The 27,265-nt window shown below is 46.8% G+C and overlaps 1 protein-coding gene and 1 long non-coding RNA gene across 8 annotated transcripts in view; one reads left to right on the plus strand and one right to left on the minus strand.

Moving 5' to 3' along the window:
* Window positions 1–1,100: 1,100 nt before the first annotated feature.
* The window catches only part of AOX2 (aldehyde oxidase 2), a 79,430-nt gene continuing 53,265 nt past the window's right edge, over window positions 1,101–27,265 (minus strand). The window contains exons 26-34 of one of the 2 annotated variants that reach the window (XM_089328021.1): window positions 25,856–25,984; window positions 24,449–24,523; window positions 23,635–23,687; window positions 22,048–22,162; window positions 17,323–17,388; window positions 16,414–16,602; window positions 14,489–14,656; window positions 3,676–3,751; window positions 1,101–1,679 (exon numbers count right to left, since the gene is read on the minus strand). In XM_089328021.1, the coding sequence (XP_089184147.1) occupies window positions 3,698–3,751; window positions 14,489–14,656; window positions 16,414–16,602; window positions 17,323–17,388; window positions 22,048–22,162; window positions 23,635–23,687; window positions 24,449–24,523; window positions 25,856–25,984 (849 nt within the window). In that variant the 3' untranslated portion in view covers window positions 1,101–1,679; window positions 3,676–3,697. Of the gene's footprint in view, window positions 1,680–3,675; window positions 3,752–14,488; window positions 14,657–16,413; window positions 16,603–17,322; window positions 17,389–22,047; window positions 22,163–23,634; window positions 23,688–24,448; window positions 24,524–25,855; window positions 25,985–27,265 lie in introns of those variants that run through there. The other variant, NM_001297488.1, reaches the window with a different exon arrangement.
* On the plus strand, window positions 5,351–10,759 carry LOC108176874 (uncharacterized). Of its 6 annotated transcripts, none has more exons than XR_011387167.2 (4): window positions 5,351–5,515; window positions 6,342–6,545; window positions 8,208–8,432; window positions 10,444–10,759. It is a non-coding gene; the product is annotated as an uncharacterized LOC108176874 (long non-coding RNA). The 6 variants fall into 6 exon arrangements; XR_016231969.1 differs by having other exon boundaries at window positions 5,353–5,515; window positions 6,490–6,545; window positions 8,208–8,298; XR_016231966.1 differs by having other exon boundaries at window positions 5,354–5,515; window positions 8,208–8,298.

Consider the following 27,265-nt stretch of genomic DNA (forward strand, 5'->3'; position numbering starts at 1 on the left):
ACAGAGAGAGGTAGAGACAGAAAGGTCTTCCATCTGCTGGTTCACTTCCCAGATGGCCGCAATGGCTGGAGCTGCGCTGATCAGAAGCCAGGAGCCAGGAGCTTCTTCTGGGTCTCCCACGCGGGTGCAGGGGCCCAAGGATCTGGGCCATCTTCTACTGCTTTCCCAGGCCATAGCAGGGAGCTGGATTGGAAGTAGAGCAGCTGGGTCTCGAACCGGCGCCCATATGGGATGCCGACGCTTCACCCCAGGGCTTTAACCCACTGAGCCACAGCGCTGGTTCAGTGTCTCCTTTCTCTTTGTGCCCCTGCCCCACGTCTTTCCTTGGGCTCCTGTAGTCTAGGGTGTCCCCCAAAGCCAGAAGCGGGGCTGTGGGCAGCTGAGCCGCAGTCCCTTCATGCAAAGCTGATGGCCCCCGTGGCCTTCGGCCTCCCCTGGGCTACACCGTTCAGCTCCCCAGCCACCTGGCACACTCAGCTCTGCCTCACCTTCTTCAAACACTTCAAACTTGCTCCAGACCAGGGTGGGCTGAGCCTGGTCACGTGACTTCTGCTCCTCAAGGGCCTGTTTTCCCCCTCCTCTGTGGTCAGATGAGGCCTAATTTGCATGCTGATTTCTCCTCCTTGGCAGGCCCCTACAGCTCAGGTTAATGGAAGTTGGTGGATTCTTCATGTTTTAAGCCACAGCGCAGGCAGGATGACAATTTATGATTCCTTTGCTCCACGTTACCCACTTTGATGTGTGGGAAACTGAGCCACATGGTATTTCTGAAACTGTCTTCAAAGATTGAATGCTTTTCATCAATAAAGAAAAAATCCTTTAAATTCCAAAAGAATGCTGACCAAATAGCAGATTTATGTTAAGAAAGTATCTTTCCTTTGCTGTCAAGTGCACATCCAGAGACCAATCTATGGCTTAAATGGAACAAAAATATATGCTGCTACCCTGTGGCTTCTGAATCAAATACATCACTGGGAAAGTGATTACATCTTTCTCTACTGAGAAATGTCTCTCACTCAATGATTGTGATCTGTATTACCAGTCTACGCAGACTGCAAGCGCCCAGAAAGGGAGATTTAGTGATTACAGCAACATTTATATATTTGTTTGATTTTTAAGGTTTATTTTATTTATTTGAAAGGCAGAATTAGCTACAGAGAGAAAGAGGGAGAGATCTTCCATCCACTGGTTCACTTCCCAAATGGCTGAGGCTGGGTCAGGCCAAATCCAGGAGCCAGGCGCTTCTTGTGGTCTCCTGCATGGGTGCAGGGGCCCAAGCACTTCTTCTGTTGCTTTCCCAGGCATATGAGCAGGGCACTTGATTAGAAGTGGAGAAGCCAGGACTCAAATCGGTACCCATATGGGATGCTGGCTTTGCAGCAGCTGGCTTAACCCACTGTGCCAGAACCCCAGCCCCTGCTTGTTTTTAAAGCAATCAGCAATAAACCTGTCTCCCTTGGATACTACAGTACCTGTCTGGTGGCCTCTAGCCTAGACAGTCTAACTAAATGATTTGTAAATAATGATTCATCTTGTTAATATAATCAAGTTCGAATCTAGTTTCTAGATTGTGTGTGTGTGTGTGTGTATGTGTGTGGTTCCATAACATTATGGAAATAGCAATTTGGAGTCCAGCAAAAATCAATAAGCCATTTTTCATTCATGAAAATCTGAAACACCTGGGGAAAAAAGAGAATAATTAGAAAACCAAATATGTAAATGCCTTGCCTTTTATGCAAGGGGAGAAGACCAATGAGAAAATTGGACTGGGGAGCTGTGCAGCTATGAATAAAAACACCTGAGTGGTTGCTTAGTCTCCCTCAGCCTCTATGTCTTTATTTATAAGATTAGAAACTGAATGAGAACGGAGAATTTCAAACATTTTTTAGCACAAGTTGAAAATGTTTTCAGGAACACACATCCATGCACAAATATATAATTTAAGTGTGGTATCAATTTATTAGGTCAAAGTTGAACATCTGTTTACAAAGTACCTGGATGAGACCAATTATGCTACTTTGAAGAATGCAAACACTTGAAATTACAGGTAAAGGACAAAAGTAATCTGAAGTGACCTTTGGAATGCACTTCATGTCTCCATTTAACTTAGATTGCCTGAAGAACATTCTGACACACAAATAGTCATAAATGGTAAAGTGCCAAAAGTTGTGTTTCGGTTTTTGGTTTTAAAATTTGCCTTGAAATCTGAGGATGGTCTTTATCTTAAAGTGTGCACTAGAACTTGACAATCCAGTTCATTCGCTGCTGATATCTAATTTGTTGATGCCTGGTTTTTAGCCCATTGAGTGTGTGTGGTGGGGAGGGGTGTGGGGTGGTGTCTATACTTTCTTGAATACCAGGTTCAGACACAATGCTAAGTGCTTCATTTAGGAATTAGAGTGGATCTGCCATCGTATTCACATTGTTGAAAAGTTATTATAATTTCTATGTGTTATTGGAAGAAATAAGTAAACTCCAAAAGGAAAAACAGAGCTTACATATTTCTTTCCTGCATACTTAAAGTGTCTGCTTTAAAATTACTATTTCACAATAATTTTTATGGATTTGTATTTTTAAAAAAGATATTTACTTGAGAGGCAGAGTGTGGGGTGAGGGTGGGGGAGAGAGAGAGAGAGAGAGAGAAGATCTTCCATTGGCTGGTTCATCATCAAATGAATGCCAGAGCTGGGCCAGGCTGAAGTCAGGAGCCAGTAACTTTGTCCAAGTCTCCCACTTTGATGGTGGGAACCCAAGTACTTGGGCCATCATCTACTGCTTCCTAAGCACATTAGCAGGAAGCTGAATTGGAAACAGAGGCAGGACTTGATCCTAGGCACTCTGATATGCGATGCCGTACTTTACAATAATTTTAAATGTGCACATTTTGATTTTTGTTGATTAAAAGGAGAAATACATTCTCAAATTTATTATGATTTTGTGAAAATATCAAAGCAAGTTATTCTCATATGAAAAATACAATGGGAAAAATAATAAAAAAGAAAAATACAATGGGAATAAAAACACACATATAAATACTAGTGCTTGTTTTAGACATTTAATTGAAAAATTATCTTTTAATGAAAACATCAATTTTTTCTGTTGTTGCCCATTAAGTGTGCAGAGAAGCCCGAGTTTGTTTTGCTAACAATGAAAATGTGTTCGTTCTGATCGGCATACATTTCCTGCAGATTTGCTGTGGCCATCCTCCAGAGCCTTCAGCGCTCTGCATTTTGTGTTAAGCAAAACAAAATTATAGCTCAACAAATACCAATAGCTAGGTCTTCCAAATAGCTCTAGTTAATTTCAAAGGAAATAATCAGTATATTTCAATGTAGTGTTTTGCATTCATGTTGTAAGTGCATCTCGAATAAATCAGAGAGTAGAATTAAAATATCTGAATCTACTACATTCTCATGTTTAGTTTTATTATAAAATATAAAGAAAAACTGCTATATTGATTAAAACGCTTTAACTTTCCATGGTCAGCATCCAAAAACATGTAGGTTTAGTGATTAAGGATTAAAATGTTGGATAAGATCAATTGATTTAAAAATAAAACTTATTTTAAACACTCATGCAATCCTAAGGCTACACAGAACACGGTTTGAAAACCATTGGATTAGCTGACTTTTTTTTTTCTACTTGAGTAATTATCTTTGAACTTATTGATCTTACCTTTAAGGAAATCACAGAAGTATTATGCTACAGGGATCGACCAAGGTTTAAATGTCTTAGGATCATCTCTTGGAATCTAGAAGGAAAACAAATTAAACATGTATTTTATCATAACACCACTGCAATACCTCAATATTATTGGTATAATGCAATAATATAAAATCTTTGGGTTTTGAAAACTTTTCTGATGAAAGGAGGCAGAATTTCCCCGGTTCCTGGATAATGGGACCATGTTATTCCTTTCCAATGCCAGCTCTCAGGAGACAGTGTACTGGTGGAGTGATCTCTGCCACACTTAATGTTGCTAAGAGCATGCTTCAGTTAGAACTATCTGCCTGGCTTCCAGATACAAATCCCAAAGAGAAATATATATATATGCTATGAATGCATGTGGGGGCAGGGGACAGAGAGAGGACTGTGAGGCAGAGTTTGTGTTGGAGCCAAGGGCCTGGATTCCTTCACAGTGGAATGAGGACGATGATTTGCATGGCATTGTGCTCTTGCAAGCTAAACCCAGGCTTACAAGCTCTAAGAATTTGACCTATTTACCGTTCTTCCTTGTGGTCCTCAATGCCTGTCTCCTCTGCTGGGAATTCTCCCCATACGTCTGACCTCAAAGCAGAACACACAAAAGCTCCCTTTCCCAGTTGCCATTTTTTTTTAAGATTTATTTATTTTTATTTGAAAGTCAGAGTTACACAGAGACAGGAGAGGCAGAGAGAGAGAGAGAGAGAGAGAGGGAGAGAGAGAGGTCTTCCATTCACTGGTTCACTCCCCAGATGGCCACAATGGCTGGAGCTGCGCTGATGTGAAGCCAGGAGCCAGGAGCTTCCTCCGGGTCTCTCACGCAGGTGCCATCTTCCACTGCTTTCCCAGGCCATAGCAGGGAGCTGGATTGGAAATGGAGCAACTGGGACTAGAACCGGCGCCCATATAGGATGCCGGCGCTTCAGGCATCAGCTTTACCCATCTGCGCCACAGTGCCGGCCCCAGTTGCCATGTTTTTGTTTGAACTGTTGACCTTGGGGGCTGGCGCTGTGGAGCAGTGGGTTAGGCCACCGCCTGAATACTGGCATCCCATTTGAGCACCAGTACCAGTCCCGGCTGCTCCACTTCTGATCCAGCTTCCTGCTAATGTACCTGGGAAGGCAGTGGAGGGTGGCCCAAGTCCTTGAGCCCCTGCCATCTATGTGGGAGACCTGTTACAGGCTCCTGGTTCCAGCTTGGCCCAGCCCCAGAGAAGCTCCCTTCAGGAATAGCAATGGCTAGGGTGCAGATTCCTACCCTGTATCCTGGGCCAAGCATCTTCAATGGGAGCAGTTGCACAGCTGTCAGGGGATCAGTGAGAACTCTTCTAAGACAGCAAGAGAGGCGAGGAGAATGTGGTCAAGAGTGAGAACACACTTGAGTGTGTGTGTGTGTGTGTGTGTATGCATGAGTTCTGGGCACGTGCCTGAGCGTAGGTCTGTGTGTGTGCCACCTGGGAACAGGATAACACCTCCAGCATTCCGAGGAAGGCACCGTGGGAGACGCTGCTCTGCGTAGCTATCCTGAGTCATGCAGGCTGCTAACGTGTTCTAGCTCAGAGTCCATGTGACTGAGACATGTCTGTTCTGGCCTAAGACCCTGCCAATCTACAGCAGAGATTTGCGCTAGGCAGGCTGGAGACCGCATGTTCCCACATGTTTTGGTGTAGGAAACAGAGGAAATAAAATGCAGTCTTGCCAGGCTGGTGGTTTGTCTCCCCACAGGCATTGCAATCTGTGGCCATGGATGGACTAGGAGGTTGGGCAAGCTTCATCTTGAGCGTTTTGGGGAGAAGCTTCTGAGCACAGCGTAGGTAAGCCAGGCTTCCCACAGCCCATGGAACGTTCACACGCTTGGGGGAAGGGCTCCCTTTACCAACCCGAACAAGAGGCGCTTCTAAGGCTGGTAACTCTTCCAGAACCACAAGGGAGGCAGGGAGGGAGGCGAGGCATGTAGGAGGTGAGAAGGGGTGTGGACCGGAGCCTGTCTTGGGGTGCCTCCGGGAGCAGGTGCAACCTTAGACTACACGTCGGCCAATGTTACAGGCTAGCGGGGGTAGGACAAGCCACTTGAAATTGAATGCTGTCCAGGAATAAAGGGGACTTTTTCCATTTAAGCTACTATAAAAGCAGTCCTGACTTGAGCCCACGACAAAGCCTTTTGCCCCTTGTAAGTCAGCATTATCAAGGTGTGAGCTGACACGGGTTTACAAACTCTCTTCTAAGCTCAGGTGCCCGATTGTAGGATTCAGAAGATGGTAACCAACCAAATCTGACGCTTGATGTGGCGTTCCGCTATGGCAGCCCACACAGTCCGCGTTCTTGTACTTTCTCACTAAGTCCATTTTTGTTGCTGGTGCTACCAAGGTAACAAGGCTTTTATCTATCCTATTGCCAAATCCTCTCTAAGGGCTGTAGAATCCTTCACATCTCTGAATCCTAAAGATTTTTTTTTTGTTTAAATGAAATCACTGTTTCTAAGGAAAAGTCCTAATTTAAAAGTGTTACTTACAGATTCTTTTTATAGCATTAAGGAAAACTTAACTTTCTTCCCCCCTGTGGAATCTTAAGTGACTGTAAGAGACACATTTTCCAAGAAGTACACTTTTTTTTTTCCCCCTCTCTCCTATCACCAAAAAGGAAATTACATAGAGATGAGGGTTCTGGCTGGGTCTGGCTGAGCCGGTCTGTGCTGCTGAGCTCAGAGTAGAAGCCACCGCAGCAAGTCTGTTCTTCCCAGAAATTCACCACCCGAGGAAGGGTGCAATTATAAAAATGTCATCAACAGCTCCATGATCCGGTTGACAGACCCAAACATGTAAAAACAAACAAACAAAACTTCAGGTACAGCAACCGCTCATTCAAATTGATTTCGGGGGGGGGGGGGGGGGAGGGGGGGGGCGGGCAATGAAAATGCCTTAGGCTTCTAGCCGGTACCTGCTTTTTGTTAAAGCCAATTTGCCCAAGAAAATGAGGCTGCTAGTTTAAGTAGTGTTATTCGCTCTGGCCTCCTGAGGGCAGCTTGATTTAATATGGAAACACTTCAAGGCCTGTGGGAGAGGCACATTTTGAAGTTCATTAACACTTATGGGTATTTGGTGATGACCTTAACTCTAATATTTACAGAGTGACTCATATTTACTCAGTATTTTACATGCATTATTTTATTAAATTTCCAGAGAAAAGTACTGAGTGTTTTACTGTCGTCTCTGTTTAAAAAATAGGTTTAGCCAGGCTGTCATTTACCTTATGGCTATGAGGAGGTTATTAAAGGAGAGTTTTAAACTTTCCAATGTTCATGCTCTAATACACAGCTCCCCAGCCTTCTTACTCAGAACAATCTGTGTTGTTTTTAAGATTTATTTATTTATTTGAAAGGCACAGTTACAGAGAGGCAGAGGCAGAGAGAGAGAGAGAGAGAGAGAGAGAGGGAGAGAGAGATCTTTCATCTGCTGGCCTAGCCCCCAAACAGCTGCAACGGCCAGAGCTGGGCTGATCTGAAGCCAGGAGCTTGGAGCTCCTTTCAGGTCTCCCACATGGGTTCAGGGGCCCAAGGACTTGGGCCATCCTCCATCCTGCTTTCCCAGGCCATAGCAGAGAGATGGACCGAAAGTGGAGCAGCCAGGACTTGAATTGGAGCCCACATGGGATGCTGGCACTGCAGACAGTGGCCTTACCCACTATGTCACAGCACCTGCCCCAAGCTGTGTTTTGACAAGCCAAGTATAAAGAGTGTTAGTAAAAAAAAATTTTTTTTGCATGCTACAGCATGGTGTGAATCATCATATATTTCAATTAAAAAACATGTAGTCAGTCAAATGTATTTAAAAATGTAAATTCTGAGATGAGCTCAGCTTTGTCCCGAGATACATTAAAGAGGGTTGGTGTCAGGCCACAGAGTACCTCAGAAAGTTGTGGAAAATGGGAGTTATTGATGAGTTTTCGGGAGCAGGTGTTTGGCCTGCTGGTTAAGACATCGATGTACTGCATCAGAGAGCCTCGGTCCAGTACCCTGCTCTGACTCCTGACTCCAGCTTCTGGCTAATGCAGAGCCTGGGAGGCAGTGGTGATGGCTCAAGTAACAGCACGGGCAGCCCGTGGGGGGCGGGGCTTGGATTGAGATCCTGGCTCTGTGTTCCTGCCTTGCCTCAGCCCTGGCCATTTCAGGCATTTGGGGAGTGAACCAGTGGACGGGAAAGTTCTCTTTATCTGTCTCTCTCTCTGCTTCTCAAATAAATACATACAAGTTTAGAGTTAAAAAAAGTTAAAAAGAAAAGGATATTTTGATGCAAAACTGATTATGAGTTATGTATCATATATCATGCCTCTCATTTATTTAATAAGCTGCGCGCTGCTAGAAAAAGATTTTGAAATCTGTTCTTAGTCTTTCGTAGACCTCCTCTATGACCCCTGCCTTCAAGAAAAGAGTAAAGCTTAGTTATAAAAGTCTTGCTCTGTGGTCACAGTGGGATAACCTAGCACCAGCCAAACACTTATCATTTGCAGTGTTTCTTCCTCCCCTACAAGATGGTAAACTCCTTGAGAGACAACTCACACATTTGGTTCATCATCATCCGCAAACCAGGCTGAAAGAAAGGTATCAAATTAAGGTGATGGATTTGATTATAACAGGAAAGGTGAGTGGGGGTTACTTGGAGGAGAGGGAAGAGAGTGGCCATGGCCCGGAGCAGGAGTGAGCCACCCTGTCTTCCACAGAGGAACAGACAGAAGGTGAGCCTGCCCCGGGGGAGAGGCGGTTGGTAGGGTGGGGTCCACGTGTGGTTGGAGAGGTGGGTGGGGCCGGGCTGTGCTGGACTTTGTTTTATAGGCTGGGCAAGGTGCGTTAGGAAGTTTGATCTTGTGCTTTGTGTGGAAGTCCCCTTGGTCACACCGCAAGTCTCTGGCTGCAGGAGCTGTGGGGAGACCAGTTAGGAGGCTGCTCTGCCGCAGGCCAGAGAAGAGAGTTGGCTGTAGGATTACTAGACAGATGTGCAAAGGCAGGGCTCCCTGTTGCACTCACTGCTGAGTTCCCAGCACTGTTCTGTAGAGCAAATGTTAGTGGAATGGATGCAAGTGGTTAGGAATGCAGGACAGGGACTGGTCCAAGACGTTGTCAGGGAGTAAGATTCATGCGGGGGAGGACTGGCTGCTGGGTGTGAGGAGAGAAACGCTAGGCTGGCTCCTGGGTTTCCCCTTCATGCTGGTATATGGACAGACAAGTAGCACCATTTCCTGCAGCAGGAAATAGCAGAAAAAGCTTTAGTGTGTGTATTTCTGGTCCCACCCCGCCACATCTTTCTTTCTTTTTCTTTTTTCTTTTTTTTTTTTTTTTGAAAGGCATAATGGCAGAGAGAGGAAGAGAGACAAACAGAGGATCTTCCATTCCCCGGTTCACTCCCCAAATGGCCACAATGACCAGGGTTGGCCAGGCCAGGGAGCCTGGAACTCCACCCGGGTGGGTGGCAGGGACCCAGCTACTGGGGTTATCTTCCACTGCTTTCCCGGGCACCTTAGCCGGGAGCTGGCTGGGAAGCAGAGCAGCAGGAACTCAAACCAGCATTCCAGTGTTGGATGCTGACTTTGCAAGTGACTTAACACACCAGACAACAATGCCAGCCCTAGGCAACTGTTTTTTGAGTGATGTTTTGCAGGAAAGTATATTTTCCCATTCCAAGTTTCCTGTGATCGAAAGCTCAGCAGTACCACTCCCACTTACGCTGGGGTCAAATCTTTTCAAAGATTTTTGTAAGGGATATTCCAATTTTATAACATAGGCATTACAAATAATATATACATATAAACATATATGAATTAAAAATGATTAAAAGTGTGTACTTGAGTATGTAAAGGGGCACTTTAAAAGAACTTCTGGAATTAAAGATAAGTTTAGGGGTCTATGTTTTGATGTAGCAGGTTAAGCTGCTACTTGCAATGCTGACTTCCCACAAGAGTGAAGTTTAGAGTCCTGGTTGCTCTGCTTCCAATTCAGCTTCCTGCTAATGCACCTGGGAAGGCAGAGGAAGATGGCCCTGATTACTTGGGTCTCTGCCACCCATGTGGGTGACCAGGGTGGTCTTAATTAAAAAATGAAAGATAAATTTAGGGTGAGCCTTTGGCTTAGCAGTTAAGATGTCTCTTACTAGGACTGGTGCTGTGGCATAGAAGAGTAACCCTCTGCCTGTGGCACTAGCATCCCATATGGGCGCCAGTTCAGGTCCTGGTTGCTCCTCTTCCAATCCAGCTCCCTGCTTCTAGCCTGTGAAACCAGTGGAAGACGGCCAAGTGCTTGGGCCCCTGGACTCGCATGGGAAACCTAGAAGAATCTCCTGGCTCCTAGTTTCAGATTTGCCCAGCTCTTGCTGTTGCGGCCATTTGGGGAGTGAACCAGCTGATAGAAGACCTCTCTCTGTCTCCCCCCATCCCCCAATGTAACTCTGTCTCTCAAAAAAGAAAAAAGATGTCTCTTATTTACCTTCTTCCTTGTGATCCCTCATGCTTGTTTCTGCTGGGAATTCTGCCTGTTGTGTTTGATCTTGAAGCAGAACACACATCCCTCCCCTCCCCGTTGCCACGTTTTTGTTTGAAAGGTTGACCTTTATTGACAGAGGTGTTAAAAACAAAACCAACATCTTTACAGTGTTGGAGAGCTATGACGATTCCAAAAAACCTTTTATATCCTAATATTTATTTATTTCATACACACACAAAGACAAAAAATTTAACCAAATCCTACTGTTCACAGGGCCAGCACTGTGGCTTAGTGGGTAAAGCTGCCTCCTGCAGTGCCGTCATCCCATATGGGAGCTGGTTCGAATCCCGGCTGCTCCACTTCCAATCAAGCTCTGTTATGGCCTGGGAAAGCAGTAGAAGATGGCCCAAAGGTTGAGCCCCTGCACCTGCATGGGAGACCTGGAAGAAGTTCCTGGCTCCTGACTTTGCATCAGCTCAGCTCCGGCCATTGCGGCCACTTGGGAAGTGAACCAGCATATGGAAGACACCTCTCTCTCTCTATCTGTGGCTCTGTCTCTCAAATAAATAAATAAAGTCTTAAAAAAAAATCCTACCATTCAGGATTTCTTCATACATTGTGTCCTTACTGTCAGCTCTCAGTCTGTACTGAAATGTAAGTGTGTGTGTGTGTGGGGGGCAGGCTCCCCTTCTTCAAGTGCCTGCCCTTGTTCTCCTCTTAGCTGCTCCTGGGTAAGAAGCCTGACTGCATTCTTGGGGCCAGCCTGTTCCCCCCAGCAGGGCTGGATGCTGGACAGAACACCTCAGTCCAGTCTGCAGGATACTCAGGTCAACTCCTGTACTGGGAATGGGACTTTTAATCTCTTCCAAACCCATTTCCATTTCCTACTCTTTTCACCAGATCTGTGCTTACCACATCCCATCATGGGGTGCTGGGTTGGAGTCCTTGGTTCTGCTCCCAATTCTGGCTTTCTGTTAATGCGCATCCTGGGAGGCAGAAGATGATGGCTCAGGTGTTTGGGTTGTTGCCATCATGTGGGACACCAGATTGAGTTTCTAGCTCCTGGCTTTGGCCTGGCCATACTGGCAATTATGGACATTTGGAGAGTAAACTAGAGGATGGGAGAATTTGTCTTTTGTTCTCTGTTTCTCTGCCTCTCAAATAAATTAATTAATTAAATAAAAAAGCTTATTTTGGTGCAAAAATTTTGTGAAATTCATGCATGGTTTAATAATGCATATTTCCATGAACTTTTTGAAGACTCCTTGTATGCATGGATCTCAGAAACTTTTGCACCAAAATAAATTTATCTTTTAATCTTTTTATTCTCCATTTTGAAGTCCCCTAAATACCACTTCTGCTCTGTCCTGCCTTGCCCTGCCCTGCAAATGGTTGTAGCTAGCTCTAGTTGGTAGGATTATGGCTTATTTTAACTTTAATCTTATACTTTTTCGCATTTTCTAATTTTTCTATCATGCACATGCATTACTTTTGTAAAGACAATCTGCAACACAGGTTATTAAGATGGCATTTAAAATATCAAACATAGATTATCACATGAAGTGGTATTTTGAAACCATGAATCCACTTAGGAGTATTTTAGAAGATATGAGATCACTTTTACATGGAATCTGACAATTTAATCAATCAGTGTACAATTAGCAGATTAGATTTATGTTAAGTTAGTTTAATCAAGCATACTTGCTTAAAGACTTGGGAGAAAATCCAGTTTCACTACAAGGGCCTGGTAGCCAGGACACCGAGTCCCAAATGGTGAATGAAATCGAAGTATTCACTTCCACCACTGCATCGGACAGAGCTGCTTTGTCAGACAACAGTGCTATTAAAAATGGCCTGAAATCTAGGAAATGAAAGAATTGATTTTCTAGCAGCCAGGCCTTTGGAAGAACATGAAATGAAATGAAAATTAGAAATATCTTTTCATGGTGTTATTTTTTTTTTAATTTTTCTAATCCGCCCCATTCCAGAAAGGGCATTTATGATCACAAAATATGATTGACAACTTTTTTTTTTTAAGCTCAGAGTACTTTTGCTTTCGTTCTTAGGGTGTGAGATGACACGGTTCCCCCATTACCATGTCATGAGTACAGTGAGGAGTGGGCAGTCAACAACCCTCCCAGACCAAACCAGCTCGGAGGGTGCAGCGTGCCATCGCCTGGCCCCGCCCACTGAGGAGGACCTGGCCAGGAGCTGCCCATCATTGCTGTGGACGTGAGTGTCAGATCACAGGCTGATCAGCACTACTGGAATACAAGCAATGCTGTTGAGTTAAATTTGAGATGTAGGGAGAAGAAGGTGGGGAATTGTAATGCAATATATCTATACGATTTTTCACTCTAGGGCTGGCTATTTTATTTTAAATATAATTTTAAAAAATTATTTATTTTCATTTATTTATTTTATTTTATTATTATTTTTTTTTGGCAGGCAGAGTTAGACAGTGAGAGAGAGAGAGAGACAGAGAGAAAGGTCTTCCTTTTGCCATTGGTTCACCCCCCCCCCCCAAGTGGCTGCTATGGCCGGCGCGCTGCGCCGATCCGAAGCCAGGAGCCAGGTGCTTCCTCCTGGTCTCCCATGATGGTGCAGGGCTCAAGGACCCGGGCCACAGCAGAGAGTTGGACTGGAAGAGGTGCAACTGGGACAGAATCTGGCGCCCCAACAGGGACTAGAACCCGGGGTGCTGGCGCCGCAGTCGGAGGATTAGCCAAGTGAGCCGTGGTGCTGGCCTATTTTCATTTATTTGAAAGGCATAGTTCACTCCTCAAATGCCCCCAACAGCTAGGGCTGGATCAGGTCAAAGCCAGGAGCCTGGAGCTCCATCCAGGTCTCCCCCATGGGTGGCAGGGACCCAAGTATCTGAGCCATCATTTGTGCCTCTCAGGTTATGAATCCGCAGGCAGCTGGATTCAGAAGCGGAGTCGGAACTCAAACCTAGGCACTGGGGTATGGGGTACTGTAGAGTCATCACCCTCACGGCAGCACCTGGGAGGGTCTGGAGCCTACTGTAGCTAATTTCCCAAAGGAATCCTGATTTAAATAATAATAGCAGGGAATAGCAGAGGCAAGTGCTGTGTCGCAGTGGGTTGAGCTGCCACCTGCAGCACCCGCATCCCTTATGGGCGCCAATTTGAGTCCCGGCTTCTCCACTTCTGATCCAGCTCCCTGCTGATAGTCTGAGAAAGCAGTGGAAGATGGGTCAGTTGGCTGTGTGAAATGCTGGCCCCTGGGCTGGCTATTCTGAAGAGGTCAGTTAAGTATCTGGGCTTCTTTTAATAGAGAGATGAAAAGATAAATTGCCTTGCAGGAAAAGCATCAGTTGTTTTCTCTTGGAGAGGCAGGGTACTATGTGATGGCGACAGGCAGTGTGGGTTCAAATCTTAGCCAGGCAGAGTTATAGACAGAGAGAGGGAGAGACAGGGAGAGGTCTTCCACCCACTGGTTCACTCCCTGAATGGTTGCAATGGCTGGAGCTGTGCCGATCTGAAGCCAGGAGGCAGGAGCTTCTTCCCCATCTCCCACATGGATGCAGGGGCTCAAGCACCTGACCCATCTTCCACTGCTTTCTCAGACTATCGGCAGGGAGCTGGATGGGAAGTGGAGCAGCCAGGACTCTAGCCAGCGCCCATATGGGATGCGGGTGCCGCAGGTGGCAGCTCAACCCACTGTGCCACAGCACTTGCCCTTGCTATTCCCTGCTATTATTATTTAAGTCAGGATTCTTTTGGGAAATTAGCCACAGTAGACTCCAGACCCTCCCAGGCGCTGCCCTGAGGGTGATGACTCCACAGTCTTGTCTCCTCTCCCAGGAGGCGTTGTCCTGCGATGAGATGAAGCGGGAAGGTGGCAGCTGGGTACGAATCCCTTCACTTCTAACTGACGGCAGACAGTGTAGGCGCTACATTAGTGGAGGGAACACGCGGAGTGACATTACGAACATGCTTGACACATGGGCTCTTTCGGTGTGTGTTTTGTTGAAGTGCAGGGGCAGGGCCGGTCGGATGGGGCGGGGCGGGGGGAACACGGTCACCAGCGTGGAGGAAGCAGGCTGCTTCCCAGTTAGCTGTCAGTCTCTAAGCACGACAAAGGGCCCTCCTTCAGGGTGTTGCGATGAGCGACTTAACACATGGGGATGCTTTTCAAGAGTTAGCATTACTGCACTGCGGCAAGGTGGGCTTGGCTGTGTGGTTTGCTTTTATGGAGGCACACACCGCTACAGTTTGGTGATCCTTTTGCCCAAGAGATCTAAGAATCAGGAAAGAGACAAATAGATCTTGTGGAAAAATAAATATGTGCATACCATTTCTGTGAAGCGGTCTGCACAGGCCATCCGAACCCGCTCCGGCGTGGCTGGGCTCGTCACCGTGAAGTCCTCGGCCATGTCTCTTTCTCTGCGTGCTGCCGCCACTGCGTCGGCAATGGCAAAGAAGACAGAGGACCCCAGGAACATTCCAGACTCTCCGAGGCCCTGCAGGAACACACATTTGTTTAGAAGCTTCTATATCAGATGACAAGCTACTACAGGGCAGGGTTAAGTTGTGTTCACCATTGTGTCCCCAACCCAAAGCACTGTGTCTTGCACACAAAAAGTTTTCAAAAAATGTTAGCTGACTGACTTAATGACCGACGAAGCTCAAGTATTCTTAAAAATTCCAGTCACCTGAACTTCCTGGATCTTTAATCCTGTCTGGGTTAAATCTTTTAGGAAAGAGAGAGAGAGAAAGAGAGAGAGAGTAGGGTGAGGGAAAGGTATGCTATTTAGTAGAGAACATTCAATCAATTGAACCAGCCAACTTCATAAACCAAGAGAAAAATGTCTCATTAGGAGTCTGGGGTGATGGAAGGCAGGGTATTCTAAATGAAAGAGTAGACTTTGTTATCGGAGCGAGGTTGCAAACTCATCATCTGCAAGGAACAGGCAGGAAATGTAAGTGAATGATGTGAGCACATGGAGTACAGTAAGGAGTAGTGGGGACTAAGGTGAAGTAGAGATTCACCCATGTCCTACCTAAAGGACAGAGCTGTTCTTTGGTTCTGGCTAAATGTCGCCTTCCAGGAATGTATCAAAATGACAAAATCATTCCATTTTTTTCAAGAGAATTTAGACATTTAGACTTTAATGTAAAATGCCCTGATTTTTAAAAAAACACTGTGTAGGTCAAGGAAATAGATCTTCAGGCTGGATTTGGCCAACAGCCCCCTGTATGCAACCCTGAACTGGAGAGACCGAGCCTGAACCCTGGCCCATAGAACTTGAGCTGCTCCCCGGGGTGTGAGAGCCCCTCGCTGATCCTCTATTCCTTGTCAGCAAAACAAATGCAATGCTGTCGACCTCACAGGGTGTTGTGAGGGTCAAAGCTGGTGCCTGGTGGGTTCTGTAACTATTGCACGGTGCACCTCACGGCGGACCTGCAAACCCATTGTTCAGCACACTTAAACACGAGGCATCAAAGTTACATGCAATTTCCACTCTGAGGGTGGGGCTCGTGTGCAAACAAGCCTGCCCTTTATTCCAATTTGCAGCTCCATTAAGGGTTGATGTCTGGGCCTCCTGAGACTCCCAGTGTTTTGTGCTGGGCTATCTTTGTTGTAGGGTACTGAGGGCTGCTTAGCTACGCTCCTGACCGCTAACCATTTGTAACTGCTTCCTATATCCCCGGTCACGACCATCAGAAATGTCACCAGACATTGCCAAATAGTCTTTGGGGGGTGGGGGTGCGGCAGAATCACACTCCCTGCTGAGACCCACTGCCCTAGTTCACTCCTGGGCGTGGCTGAGGGTCTGAGGCTCCAGACAGCAGGGTTGCGGGGCTGGGGCAGGAGCCCAGGTCACCTGAGGCCCCAGTCCAGGGTTCTGTCCACATGGTCACCGCTTTCTAAGATTTTGGTGGCATCCTGCCCTCAGCTCCATTTACTTTTGCAGTCTTTAGGTCCTTCAGTGAAAAATGTTATGCTACTAAGAAGCAAAAAAAATCTCTGATGAATGTCAGAGCTTTCTGTGAAAGAGGATGTTAATAAAATGCTGGCCAGTGACAGCCACTGGGCGTGAACTCATCTTTCCTGAAGCTCAGTGCTTTTCCTAGCTGATTCAGCTCCAAATTTGAGCAGTCTCCCATGATCTGGTCTGGGTCACAGTCCACATTTATTTTTTATTTTGTCCATTGACTTCCATTTACTGTGCCCCCCGATCCATTACAGGGGCCGGGAGCAGGTGGGAGTACTTACCTTGGATGAATAGATGGTCAGCGGGGTTTGGGATGATGGCAAGAGGGAGACATTAAACACCTCCGGGACATCAGTGACGGTTGGAATTTTGTACTCATTCGGGCTCCGAGACAGAAGGATGCCTTCGGGGGAGTAGTGCAGCTCTTCGGTGGTGTAAAGGCCCATTCCCTGAATGAAGGAACCTTCGATCTGAAGGGGGACAATTGCAGGCTCTGTGACTTGTGTGGTTTGAGTATTTGAACCCTCCCTGCCCCACCCAGAAGCCAGGAGTTCAGTCCCCAGCATCTTAGGTTAATGGTGCCAAGCAGGTGGACATTTAATCCAATCATGGCGCTGGGAAGTGGTTGAGATCAAGTTAGATTGTTAGGGTGCAGCCCCATAATTGTGTCCTCGTGGCTTTATACTGAGAGGCAGGGATGTATACTATACATGTGTCATGAATAATAGTTTGGGTGTCCCTCAAAGGTCCACGTATTGGGGTTTTGGTCCCCAAAATCTGCTGTTAATGTCTAATGGATTAAGGCTGCCGAGTTGATCTACTGATGGCATTTAGGAGATCTGCCCAGTGCAAGGCCTTTAGGCCACTGGTGGATTGCTATTGGAAGGTAGTTCTCCAGGGACAGTTGTTTATTGAAGCTGAGTTTGCCTTAGCTTCTCTGCTTCCTGGCTCATTGTGATCCTCCGTCCACACACATCAGGCCCAGCCTAATGGGGCCTGCCTGATCTTAAACTTGAACCTCTAAAACCAGGAGCCAGAATAGACCTCTTTTCTTCCTAAGTGGCCTGTCTCAGGCATTTCCTTGTAGTAACGAAGAGCTGACTAATATGCTGACACTGTATCCATTTGAGAAGGACTTTTCCCATCCCACACCCTCCCTCAGGAAGGGGCATTAACCTAAGTGGGCCTACCTGCCCAATGTCAATAGCTGGATTTAGACTGCAACATGCATCCATGACGATGTCCGTTCTGATTTTCTGTCAAAACCAAAAATCCATAGACACTTGGATTAAATATTTAAAGAATGACTCAAGTGGTCTCCAGTTATGGTAGAACTCCTGCTGGTTCATTAATACTGCATAGAACCCTGTCACCATCTGCTAGGTGCTCCACATTCAGTGCCACAACCGTGACTTCTGCATGCATGGTTTTGACCCCTCTAAGTGACTCCAAAGTCCAGGAGCTGTTGGTCTCTATAGTGAGTCACTTGGTAAATCATTGAGTCTTGTGGTTCCTCTGCTTCTCAACCCAGATTTGTTGTTCTAAAAAGAGTAGAAGTCATGAGCTCATCTAGTCCTCGTGATGGCCTCATGTAGGTGGACTTGTGGCTACTGTACTGAGGAAATCAGGTAGCTATCATGGTGTGCATGAATTTGGGGATTTGCAAGATCTTGGAAGGCAGCATGGGAAAATGTTGAGATCACCTTCGACTTGGCCCGTCTGCTTCCTTCTCTGAGAACCACACTCTTCCAGCCCTTCTGTCTTCTTGCTAAGGAGCCACAGGAAGCTTCTCAGGGCCTCTGACCCACCCCGGGCATATCTCTGGGCTTCCCTTCTGTCCCCACACTGCCCACTGTGCTTATTCTGGGAACATCACCATTCTCTGTTCAGGCTCAGGGCCCAGGCTTTTACTGTCTACTTAGGCCTTTGGATTTGGCAGTTCTCTTTCCACTCAAATTGGCCTCTCAAACAAACTATGCTGACTGTTGGACCCAGTCTGTATCCAGCCTCTATCCGCATGGGCAAGGGGGTTGGATACCTCTCCAGTGGGCCTTCAACTTACTTCTATCTTGGAACCTGGCATGTACTGCATTATGGGTGTTGGGTAGCAGAAAGAAATGGCTGTGCACTAACACTGAATACACAAATACTTTAGTTCACCAAACAAACAACCTGCAGCAAGAAGCCTGCCATTTAAGTTCTCTGGTTTCTCTTTAATTAGAAGATATGGGGGCAGTGTTTGGCCCAGCAGTTATGTCATCACTTGGGATGCTCCTATAATGGAGTGTCTGATTAGAGTCCTGGCTCCTTGTCCAATCAAGCTTCCTGTAATGCACCACTGGGCGGCAGCAGGTGGTGGCTCACGAACTTAGGACCCTGCCACCCATGTGGGTAACTTGGGTTGGGATCCAGGCTACCACTGGCTTCAGCCTGGCCCAGCCTTGGCTGTTGCTGGCATTTGGGGAGTGATCAACAGATGGAAGAGAGAGAGAGAGAGAGAGAGAGATGCTGATTCTCTCCACAAATTCACGCAATAGCCAGGGCTAGGCCAGGATGGAGCTGGGAGCCAGGAATTCAATCCAGGTCTCGCATATGGGTGTCAGGCACCCAACTACTTGGGCCATCACCTGATGCCTCCCAGGGTGTGCATTAGCAGGAAACTGGAATTAGGAGCAGAGCACCCAGGTATTCCATATGAGATATGGCCAAACTATACCTTAAACACTAGATAAGATGTCTGTCCCCAGAGATAAACTGTTTTAAGGGGACAGAGTGATATTGAAACCTTAAACTGTAAATAACCTGAAAGGCACAAGGAAGACAAGTTTTTACCATTTCTTTCATCATCAATTTTGCTAGATCCCTACAAAGCCTGAGGCTCTCAGGTTTAATTGACAGACAAAATAACTATTTTCTTTTTTCTTTTCTTTTTTTTTTTTTTTTTTGACAGGCAGAGTGGACAGTGAGAGAGAGAGACAGAGAGAAAGGTCTTCCTTTGCCGTTGGTTCACCCTCCAATGGCCGCCGCGGCCGGCGCGCTGCGGCCGGCACACCGCGCTGATCCGATGGCAGGAGCCAGGAGCCAGGTGCTTTTCCTGGTCTCCCATGGGGTGCAGGGCCCAAGCACCTGGGCCATCCTCCACTGCACTCCCTGGCCACAGCAGAGAGCTGGCCTGGAAGAGGGGCAACCGGGACAGAATCTGGTGCCCCAACCGGGACTAGAACCCGGTGTGCCGGTGCCGCAAGGCGGAGGATTAGCCTAGTGAGCCGCGGCGCCGGCCAAAATAACTATTTTCTAAATATTACATGGGACACATAAATACCAGAACATTATTTGTTGTTTATTTGACACTCAAATTTAACTGGACATCCTGTATTTTTATTTTTTTATGTTTTAAAAAACTTTTTGAAATATTCTTGTATTTTTTAAAGATTTACTTATTTATTTGAACATGAGAGAGAGACAGAGACAGACAGAGACACAGAGAGTTTGATCTTCCATCTGCTGCTTCACTCTCCAGATGGCCACAATAGCCAAGGCTCAGCCTCCTCAAAGCCAGGAGCCAAGAACCCTCTCCTGGTCTCCCACATGGGTGGAAGCAACCCAAGTACTTGAGCCATCATCTGCTTCTTTCCAGGCACATCAGTAGGAAGCTAGATTGGAAGTGAAGCAGCCAGGACTCAAACTGGCACTCCAAGATGGGATGCACCCACACAGTGGCTTACCCCACTGCACCCAAATGTCCACCCTCTATATTTTTATTTGCTAAATCTGGCAATATAACTGGTATGGTGGAGGGTCAGAAAACAGCTTCCTAGCCTCAAACCAGTTGTAGGTGTGCTGAGATCCTGGCAGGACTCTCAGGCTTATTGCCTGCTACCATCCATGGCTTCTTTGTTGGCTACACCATGCCATGCAGATATTATCATTAGCGATGTATGCAATGATGTGCAAAACACTAGCAATCATGATTTTAAAATAATCATGAGCAATCTGTGATCACACAAGTTTACTTCTTTCTTTTTTTCTAATATTTATTTAAGGCAGAGTTACAGAGAGGCAGAGGCAGAGGCAGAGAGAGAGAGAGAGAGAGAGAGAGGTTTTCCATCAGCTGGTTCCCTCCCCAAAGGGTCGCAATGGCCAGAGCTGGGCCAATCAGAAGCCAGGAGCTCCTTCTGGGTCTCCCACATGGGTGCAGGGGTCCAAGGATTTGGGTCATCTCCCACTGCTTTCCCAGGCACATTAGCAGGGAGCTGGATCAGAAGTGGAGCAGCCAGGACTGGAAATGGCACCCATATGGGATGCCGGCACAGCAGGCAGTGGTTTTACCTGCTATGACACAGCACCAGCTCCACAAGTTTACTTCTTGAAAATGATCTAACCTGGGCCAGCGTCGTGGCTCACTGGTCCTCTGCCTGCGACGCCAGCATCCCATATGGGCACCGGGGTTCTAGTCCTGGTTGCTCCTCTTCCAGTCCAGCTCTCTGCTGTGGCCCAAGAAGGCAGTGGAGGATGGCCCAAGTGCTTGGACCCCTGCACCTGCATGGGAGACCAGGAGGAAGCACCTGGCTCCTGGCTTCGGATCGGTGCAGCGCCAGCCGTGGAGGCCATTTGGGGGGTGAAACAATGGAAGGAAGACCTTTCTCTCTGTCTCTCTCTCTCACTGTCTAACTCTATTAAAAAAAAAAAAAAGAAGAAATGATCTAACTTAAAATTAGAGACAATATTAACATGTCCTAAGGATGAATTTGAATGGGATATAAGGGCAACTGCTCCAAGATATCGTTTTTTTTTTTTTTTTTTTTTTTTTTTTTGACAGGCAGAGTGGACAGTGAGAGAGAGAGAGACAGAGAGAAAGGTCTTCCTTTTGCCGTTGGTTCACCCTCCAATGGCCGCCGCGAACAGCGCATCGCACTGATCCAAAGCCAGGAGCCAGGTGCTTTTCCTGGTCTCCCATTGGGTGCAGAGCCCAAGGACTTGGGCCATCCTCCACTGCACTCCCAGGCCACAGCAGAGAGCTAGCCTGGAAGAGGAGCAACCAGGACAGAATCCGGCACCCCAACTGGGACTAGAACCCGGTGTGCCGGCACCACAAGGTGGAGGATTAGCCTAGTGAGCCACAGCGCCAGCCCCAAGATACCCTTTCAGTCACTTTTTTTTTTTAAATCTTACTTATAAATTAAGTGGTAGCAGAGTTGACCAACAACGGGGCAATGAAAGACATTTTGGTAAGTTCCATTTGTCAGTTTTTACAAAAAAAGTTGATCATTTCTATTTTGGGGCAAGGTGGCTCGAGATGATGTTGGAATCATTTGTGTATGGAATTTAGATACGTCATGGGTGCATTCTGTAGACTTCAAACAATTTACTCTACCGTGGGTTTTGCTCTATCCTATTTAAGTTCCTATCATCTCTGTTCCCCAGCATGGCACCTGGGGTGTATGGGCGGGTTTATCCTTTATGTCGCAAGTCACTAACTGTGGGTTAAACATGACTCCCTGTCTCCAATAGGTGCTTCCTGAATGCTCCATTGAACAGCAAGCACAAACATTCTGTCACCTCCCTCCCCCACCACCATCTACTTCCTTAGAGGTTAGAGGTACCCTTGGGATAAGCGACTTTTGGGACATATTAGCACCGTGCAAAGTGTTCGCTCAAGACTATTTCACACAAGTTGCCCTTCCTTTAAGAAGAGAATGTTTTGTAATCCCTTTTAGGTTGCCGGGCACACTTCCTACTGGATCAGTGCATTGTCTTTTTAAGTGGAGATTCAGAATAAGGCCTGAACGCGGGACATTGCCATGACATCGAAAGACTCTTGTGGTATTGCATCATGGCCCCGGGCTACTTCCTGCACAGTGCAGTTTTGTTGTTGTGGTTTGAACTTGCCCAGAGGAAAGTTAGACTTGACTTACTCTGTGAGCGCCTGTCAGGCAGTCGATTTCCACCTCTGAGCAGGAGGCTCCGTAGACGTAGTAGGGGAACGGGTCCCCTTCCCCCTTGTCCCAGTCCATGAAGGCCTTGTAACCCCTGAGCAAAGAAATAAAGGCCTTTAGTTTGGTGGTGGAAGGGATAAATAATGTTGATTTATTTAAAACAGTATTGAGGTTTCACGATAGCCTTTCATTTGATCAGCGTTCATTTGAAACCCATTTTCGGGCTGGTGCCGCGGCTCACTAGGCTAATCCTCCACCTAGCGGCGCCGGCAAACGGGGTTCTAGTCCCAGTCGGGGTGCCGGATTCTGTCCTGGTTGCCCCTCTTCCAGGCCAGCTCTCTGCTGTGGCCAGGGAGTGCAGTGGAGGATGGCCCAAGTGCTTGGGCCCTGCACCCCATGGGAGACCAGGAAAAGCACTTGGCTCCCGGCTTCGGATCGGCACAGTGCGCCGGCCGCGGTGGCCATTGGAGGGTGAACCAACGGCAAAGGAAGACCTTTCTCTCTGTCTCTCTCTCTCACTGTCCACGCTGCCTGTCAAAATAAAAATAAAATAAAAATGAAACCCATTTTCACAGCCACCCTGAACTTGCATCCCAGCTGCGCATCATCTGCCTGCATAGTAACAAGGGCACCCCTGGTCCAGCAGTGAGGGTGCAAAAGAGGGAGAAGCCAGCTTGCTGTGTTGGCTCAGACTTCCCAGTGCACCGCTATCTTGGTGGGCTGGGGTTTGAGCTTTAGTCCTGTCTACACACTGAGAACTCTAGCTGAATTTTCTGTGTTCCCAGAGGAATCCCTAAAACAATGATAACTAAACTCACAGCACAGGGGGCTGTTTAAAAAAAAAAAAAGAGCTAGTGCCGCAATGCATTCATTGCTAATGGAGGTTGTCCTCAGAGCTCAATTTTGCTCTCTTTATGCAGAACTGAACTGAAGCAGGCAGAGCTCAACAGGTGCAAGGCCCCAGGCTGTCAGTTTCCCTCCTTCCTTCCTCTTCTCACGAGGACTCGCTGTACTGCTACGTGTGTGTGTGTGTGTGTGTGTGTGGGTAGTTTCCTTGTACTATAAACTAATGTCCTATGCTTCTTGAATTTGACCATCCGCTCTTCTCTATGTGCTCCGCTCAGTCAGCCTCATTTCCTGCAGGCCTCTCGCTCACAGATGTTCCAGGAATGACGGGTAATTATCCTCCTGCCCAGCAAAGGGCTTCAAAACAAAAAAAGGTTTTATGGTAAAGGGAGGGAGATTTGTGGAGCTGCCATTTATTTCTAATGATAGTGTCTTTTTACCACTCACACTAGAGAATAGAAAATAATGATTAGATGTTGCACATCCAAGTCAGGTTTTTTTCTTTTTTTTTTTTTTGGCCTAATTGGGCATTTTTATGATTTAATATTCCTTTGGTCATGATGCAAAGGCCTATATGAAATCACAAAATTTTTAGACCAGAAAGAACCTCAGTAGTCACATAATAAAAACTCACTTTACAAATAAGAGAACTGAGACCTGGACTGAGTGGGTTACCTCATTATTTTCTTAACTAAGTCAAGACATTATTGTAATTTTTACCTGAAATATCCAGTGGCTGAGAGACTGATTCGTTTCTCGAATGCAGCTCCAATCTGTAGAATGCGCACATTTAGTCAAAACAAATGCATCATCTTATGGGTAAAAATGAAAATATTCTGCCATTGTTTCTGGTGCTTTGCTATCCGTGACAGAGTCCACCCTCCCGTGGGCTTCCTTAGCTGGCGTGCTGCCAGTTTCTTTCTGATTGAGTTCGGACGTTTGGATTGAACAGAAAGAAACTGAAATCCTGCTACATAATCTGTGGTAAAGGGGCTTGATTCACAAGTTATCTGAGGCTTCATTCTCAAACGTTAGAACTTTAGAAAAGAAGTATGAATTTATTGCTCTAAAGAAATAATGTAGGATATTATAAAGGTAGATTTAGTGAATCACTTCCTCTGAGGCATTTGATAGCAATGAGGCCTTTTAGTTTCCCTCATCCCTACCTGAAGCTTCAGTATCCTTTTGTGCATTAGGAAGGCACAAGTGTTTCTCCCTCTTTTCTACCTAAGCACAGTGGGTGAGACTTTCTGGATACTTTTGCAGACTTCTGTTCCTCCCCGTGACTGCTGTTTCCTGTGTGCTCTCGCTGTATATGCCCAGTGTACATCCTGCAGCAGCCTTCTCAACTTCTTGTGACTCAGTCCTTTCGCGGAAATCCACTCAGCTGGGGAAGAAGCTTGGGGCATGGCTTATCATTGGGCTAGGGACTGAGAGGAACTGTCTCTACCTGGGGTGGCTGTGCCCTTTGGTGCCCTCTCAGCACTGGTCTGCTTTGCTTTTCTCATCTGTAGTAACGGAGTGGAACACTCACCCAGTCCTTCCATGAACCGTCTGGATTTTTTTTAATGATGGGCTCCAGGCGTTTCAGAAGCACCTGGCACGCGTTCTTGAAGGAAGAAAGATAACCCATGTTAGAGACGAGCCCAGTGGTTAAGATTTGTGTGAAAGAATATTCAAGCTTATTGATTAGGTCAGAACATGTGCATAGAATGCCGGACCCTGGTACAGTGGCCACACAGAGAGAACAACACAGCCCCTGCCCTTGCCTCAGTGACTGGAGCATTTCCCTTCCTGGTTCATTTCCTGAGCAAACAGGTTCAGGTGAATTTCTACTTTCAGATCCTCTTTCTTAGGATATTCAAGTCAGTCAGAAAATCACCAAGAAGAAAAGCTCCGAGTTCTCTGGCAGAGCTCCATGGTGCATTACTTGAACTGTGCATGCTTGGCTGGAATCTGGCCTGCCTGCCTTCCCCTGAGAATCTGTGCCAGGGGACACTTGCACAGCCTTGCATCACTTAGTACCCAGGTTTCTTCTTTCCAGTCTCCCGGGTACAGAGATTTCCTGTTCACAGCATCCATCCTGCCCTCGTTGTTATTGTTCTTCTTTTTTTTAAGGACTTATTTATTTATTTGAAAGGCAGAAAGAGAGAGAGAGAGAGAGAGAGAGAGAGAGAGAGAGGTGTATTTTCCACCTGCTGGTTCACTCCCCAAATGGCTCTAATGGCTGGGACTGGGCCAGGCCAAAGCCGAAAGCCAGGAGCCAAGAGCTTCACCTGTGTCTCCCACATGGGTGGCAGGGGTCCAAGTAGGTGGGCCATCTTCCGCTGCTTTTCCCAGGCATATTAGCATGGGGCTGGTTTGGAAATGGAGCATCCAGGACTTGAACCAGTGCTCCTCTGGGATACTGGTGTTGCAGGTGGCAGTTTAAATCCGCTGTGCCACAAAGCTGGCCCCCGTCCTAGCCTCCTTTCCTAGTAATTATGCATACAGCTTCCCCACTCCTCTCCACTTCCCAGCCTCCCTTGCAGCCAGGCATGGCCTGACACTGGTTCTGCTAACAGAAGATGAGTGGAAGTGAGAGGCATCCCATGCAGGCCTGGCCCAGACTCTTCCGAAGGGGCTGCCCTGTGCTCATGGTGATGAAGATGCTCAGGACAAACCTGACAGCCATATGCGGCGGCTGGCAGCCCTGCCAGCAATCTGGGTGCTCCAACAGCCAGACTTTCCCTCTGGACTCATCCGCGTGCTGCCCGGGGCATCCTATCCTGGGTTGATTTGTCACCTTAGTTCAGCTCAACTCTAACTAACGCCCTCTCCTGATCTTTTGGTTATCTGAAGCCAGGTGACCTCTCTGAATCCCAGACACTGTGCCTGCCTCCAGCTAAGAAAATCAGAACCGTGGGAAGCGCGCCGGGCAAAGTCACACGGGAGGAATCACCTGCACTGCTCGGCCGTTGACATCTGCACCAATGGATGCTGCTGTAGCAATCGTGTTCGGCACAGTTGCTGTGTTTGTTTCGCAGAGGTGCATGTAAGACATGGGTATTTTTAATTCGCGGCTGGCCACCTGTGAGAAAAAGGAGTATTTCCAAGTTTAGCGTGGACTTCTATGAAGATTTGAGTACCTCCTTTTCATAATATAATATTACTATTTTTATTACATCTATAATGACTTTTGAAGTAAAAAATAATGTACTTTATAAGCATAAAAACTATCTCCTAGTAGGGTCTCACACAGAATATTTAAAGTGTTTTCTTGGCAATGTTTCATAGTGGTCCTTCTTTTTACATTTAGTAGGTTTAGGATGCGACGGATTCCCTTTTTCCTAATTGTATGTGTGCAGGGAATGGTCCAAGGTGCAGTGTTTAGGCAATTTTTGGTTACAGTGGCATGAAAGGGTGAGGCGCAGAGGGGAAGGGGAGAGGGATGGAGGGAAGAAGGGGGAGAGCAAGAGAGAGTGCACAATTGGGATTATATTGATTGACTGACTCAGAATTCTGTCTGAAATCTGCTAGTGTCAGTTGCAGATGGATTTGATATGGCCACAAATCCCTGTCTTCTTTTTTCTTTTAAAAGATTTATTTATTTTCTTTGAAAGGCACAGTTCTACCTGCTGGTTCACTCTCTGAATGGCCACAATGGCTGGGGTTGGGCCAGGTGGAAGCCAGGAGCCAAGAGCTTCATCTGGGTTTCCCGCATGGGTGGCAGGGGCCCAATCACCTGGGCCATCTTCTGTTGCTCTCCCAGGTGCATTAGCAGGGAGCTGGATTGGAAGTAGAGAAACCGGGACTGGAACCTATGCTCATACGAGATGCTCACATTTCTCTAGTATTGACTGTTTACTTAAAAGAAATGATTTGAAAGGCAGAGAGGAGTCGGGGGTTGGGGAAGAGATATCCATCTTTCTTCCCCAGATGCCTGCAACAGCCAGGACTGGATCAGGCTGAAGTCAGGAGCCAGGAACTCCATCCAGGTCTTCCAATTGATTGGCAGGGACCCAAGAATGTGGGCCATTATCATCTGCCTTCCCACCAGGCGCATTAGCAGGAAGCTGGATGGGAAATAGAGTAGCTGGCACTTGAACCAGGCCCTCCTGGAATGTGGGCATGTGGAGTTCAGCTTAACCTATGGGGCCACAGTGCCCTGCTCATTATCATTCACTCTTCAGTTTTCTGTTCTTTTCTTTCCAGTTTCCCGAACAAATAGAAATCCTAAAGGGAGGTAAGGAAAGCAGTGGAACACAGCACAATTCTTGCTGTTACTCTCTTTTTAATTTTCGCAAAAACACCGTCTTCAGAAGTCTGAGAAATGCCACTTTCTGCCTTATGCCATTCGTTCGATATTGTT

This window comes from Oryctolagus cuniculus, chromosome 3, assembly GCF_051225735.1.
Source record: "Oryctolagus cuniculus isolate XC-2025 breed Fujian yellow rabbit chromosome 3, ASM5122573v1, whole genome shotgun sequence".
NCBI lineage: Eukaryota > Metazoa > Chordata > Mammalia > Lagomorpha > Leporidae > Oryctolagus > Oryctolagus cuniculus.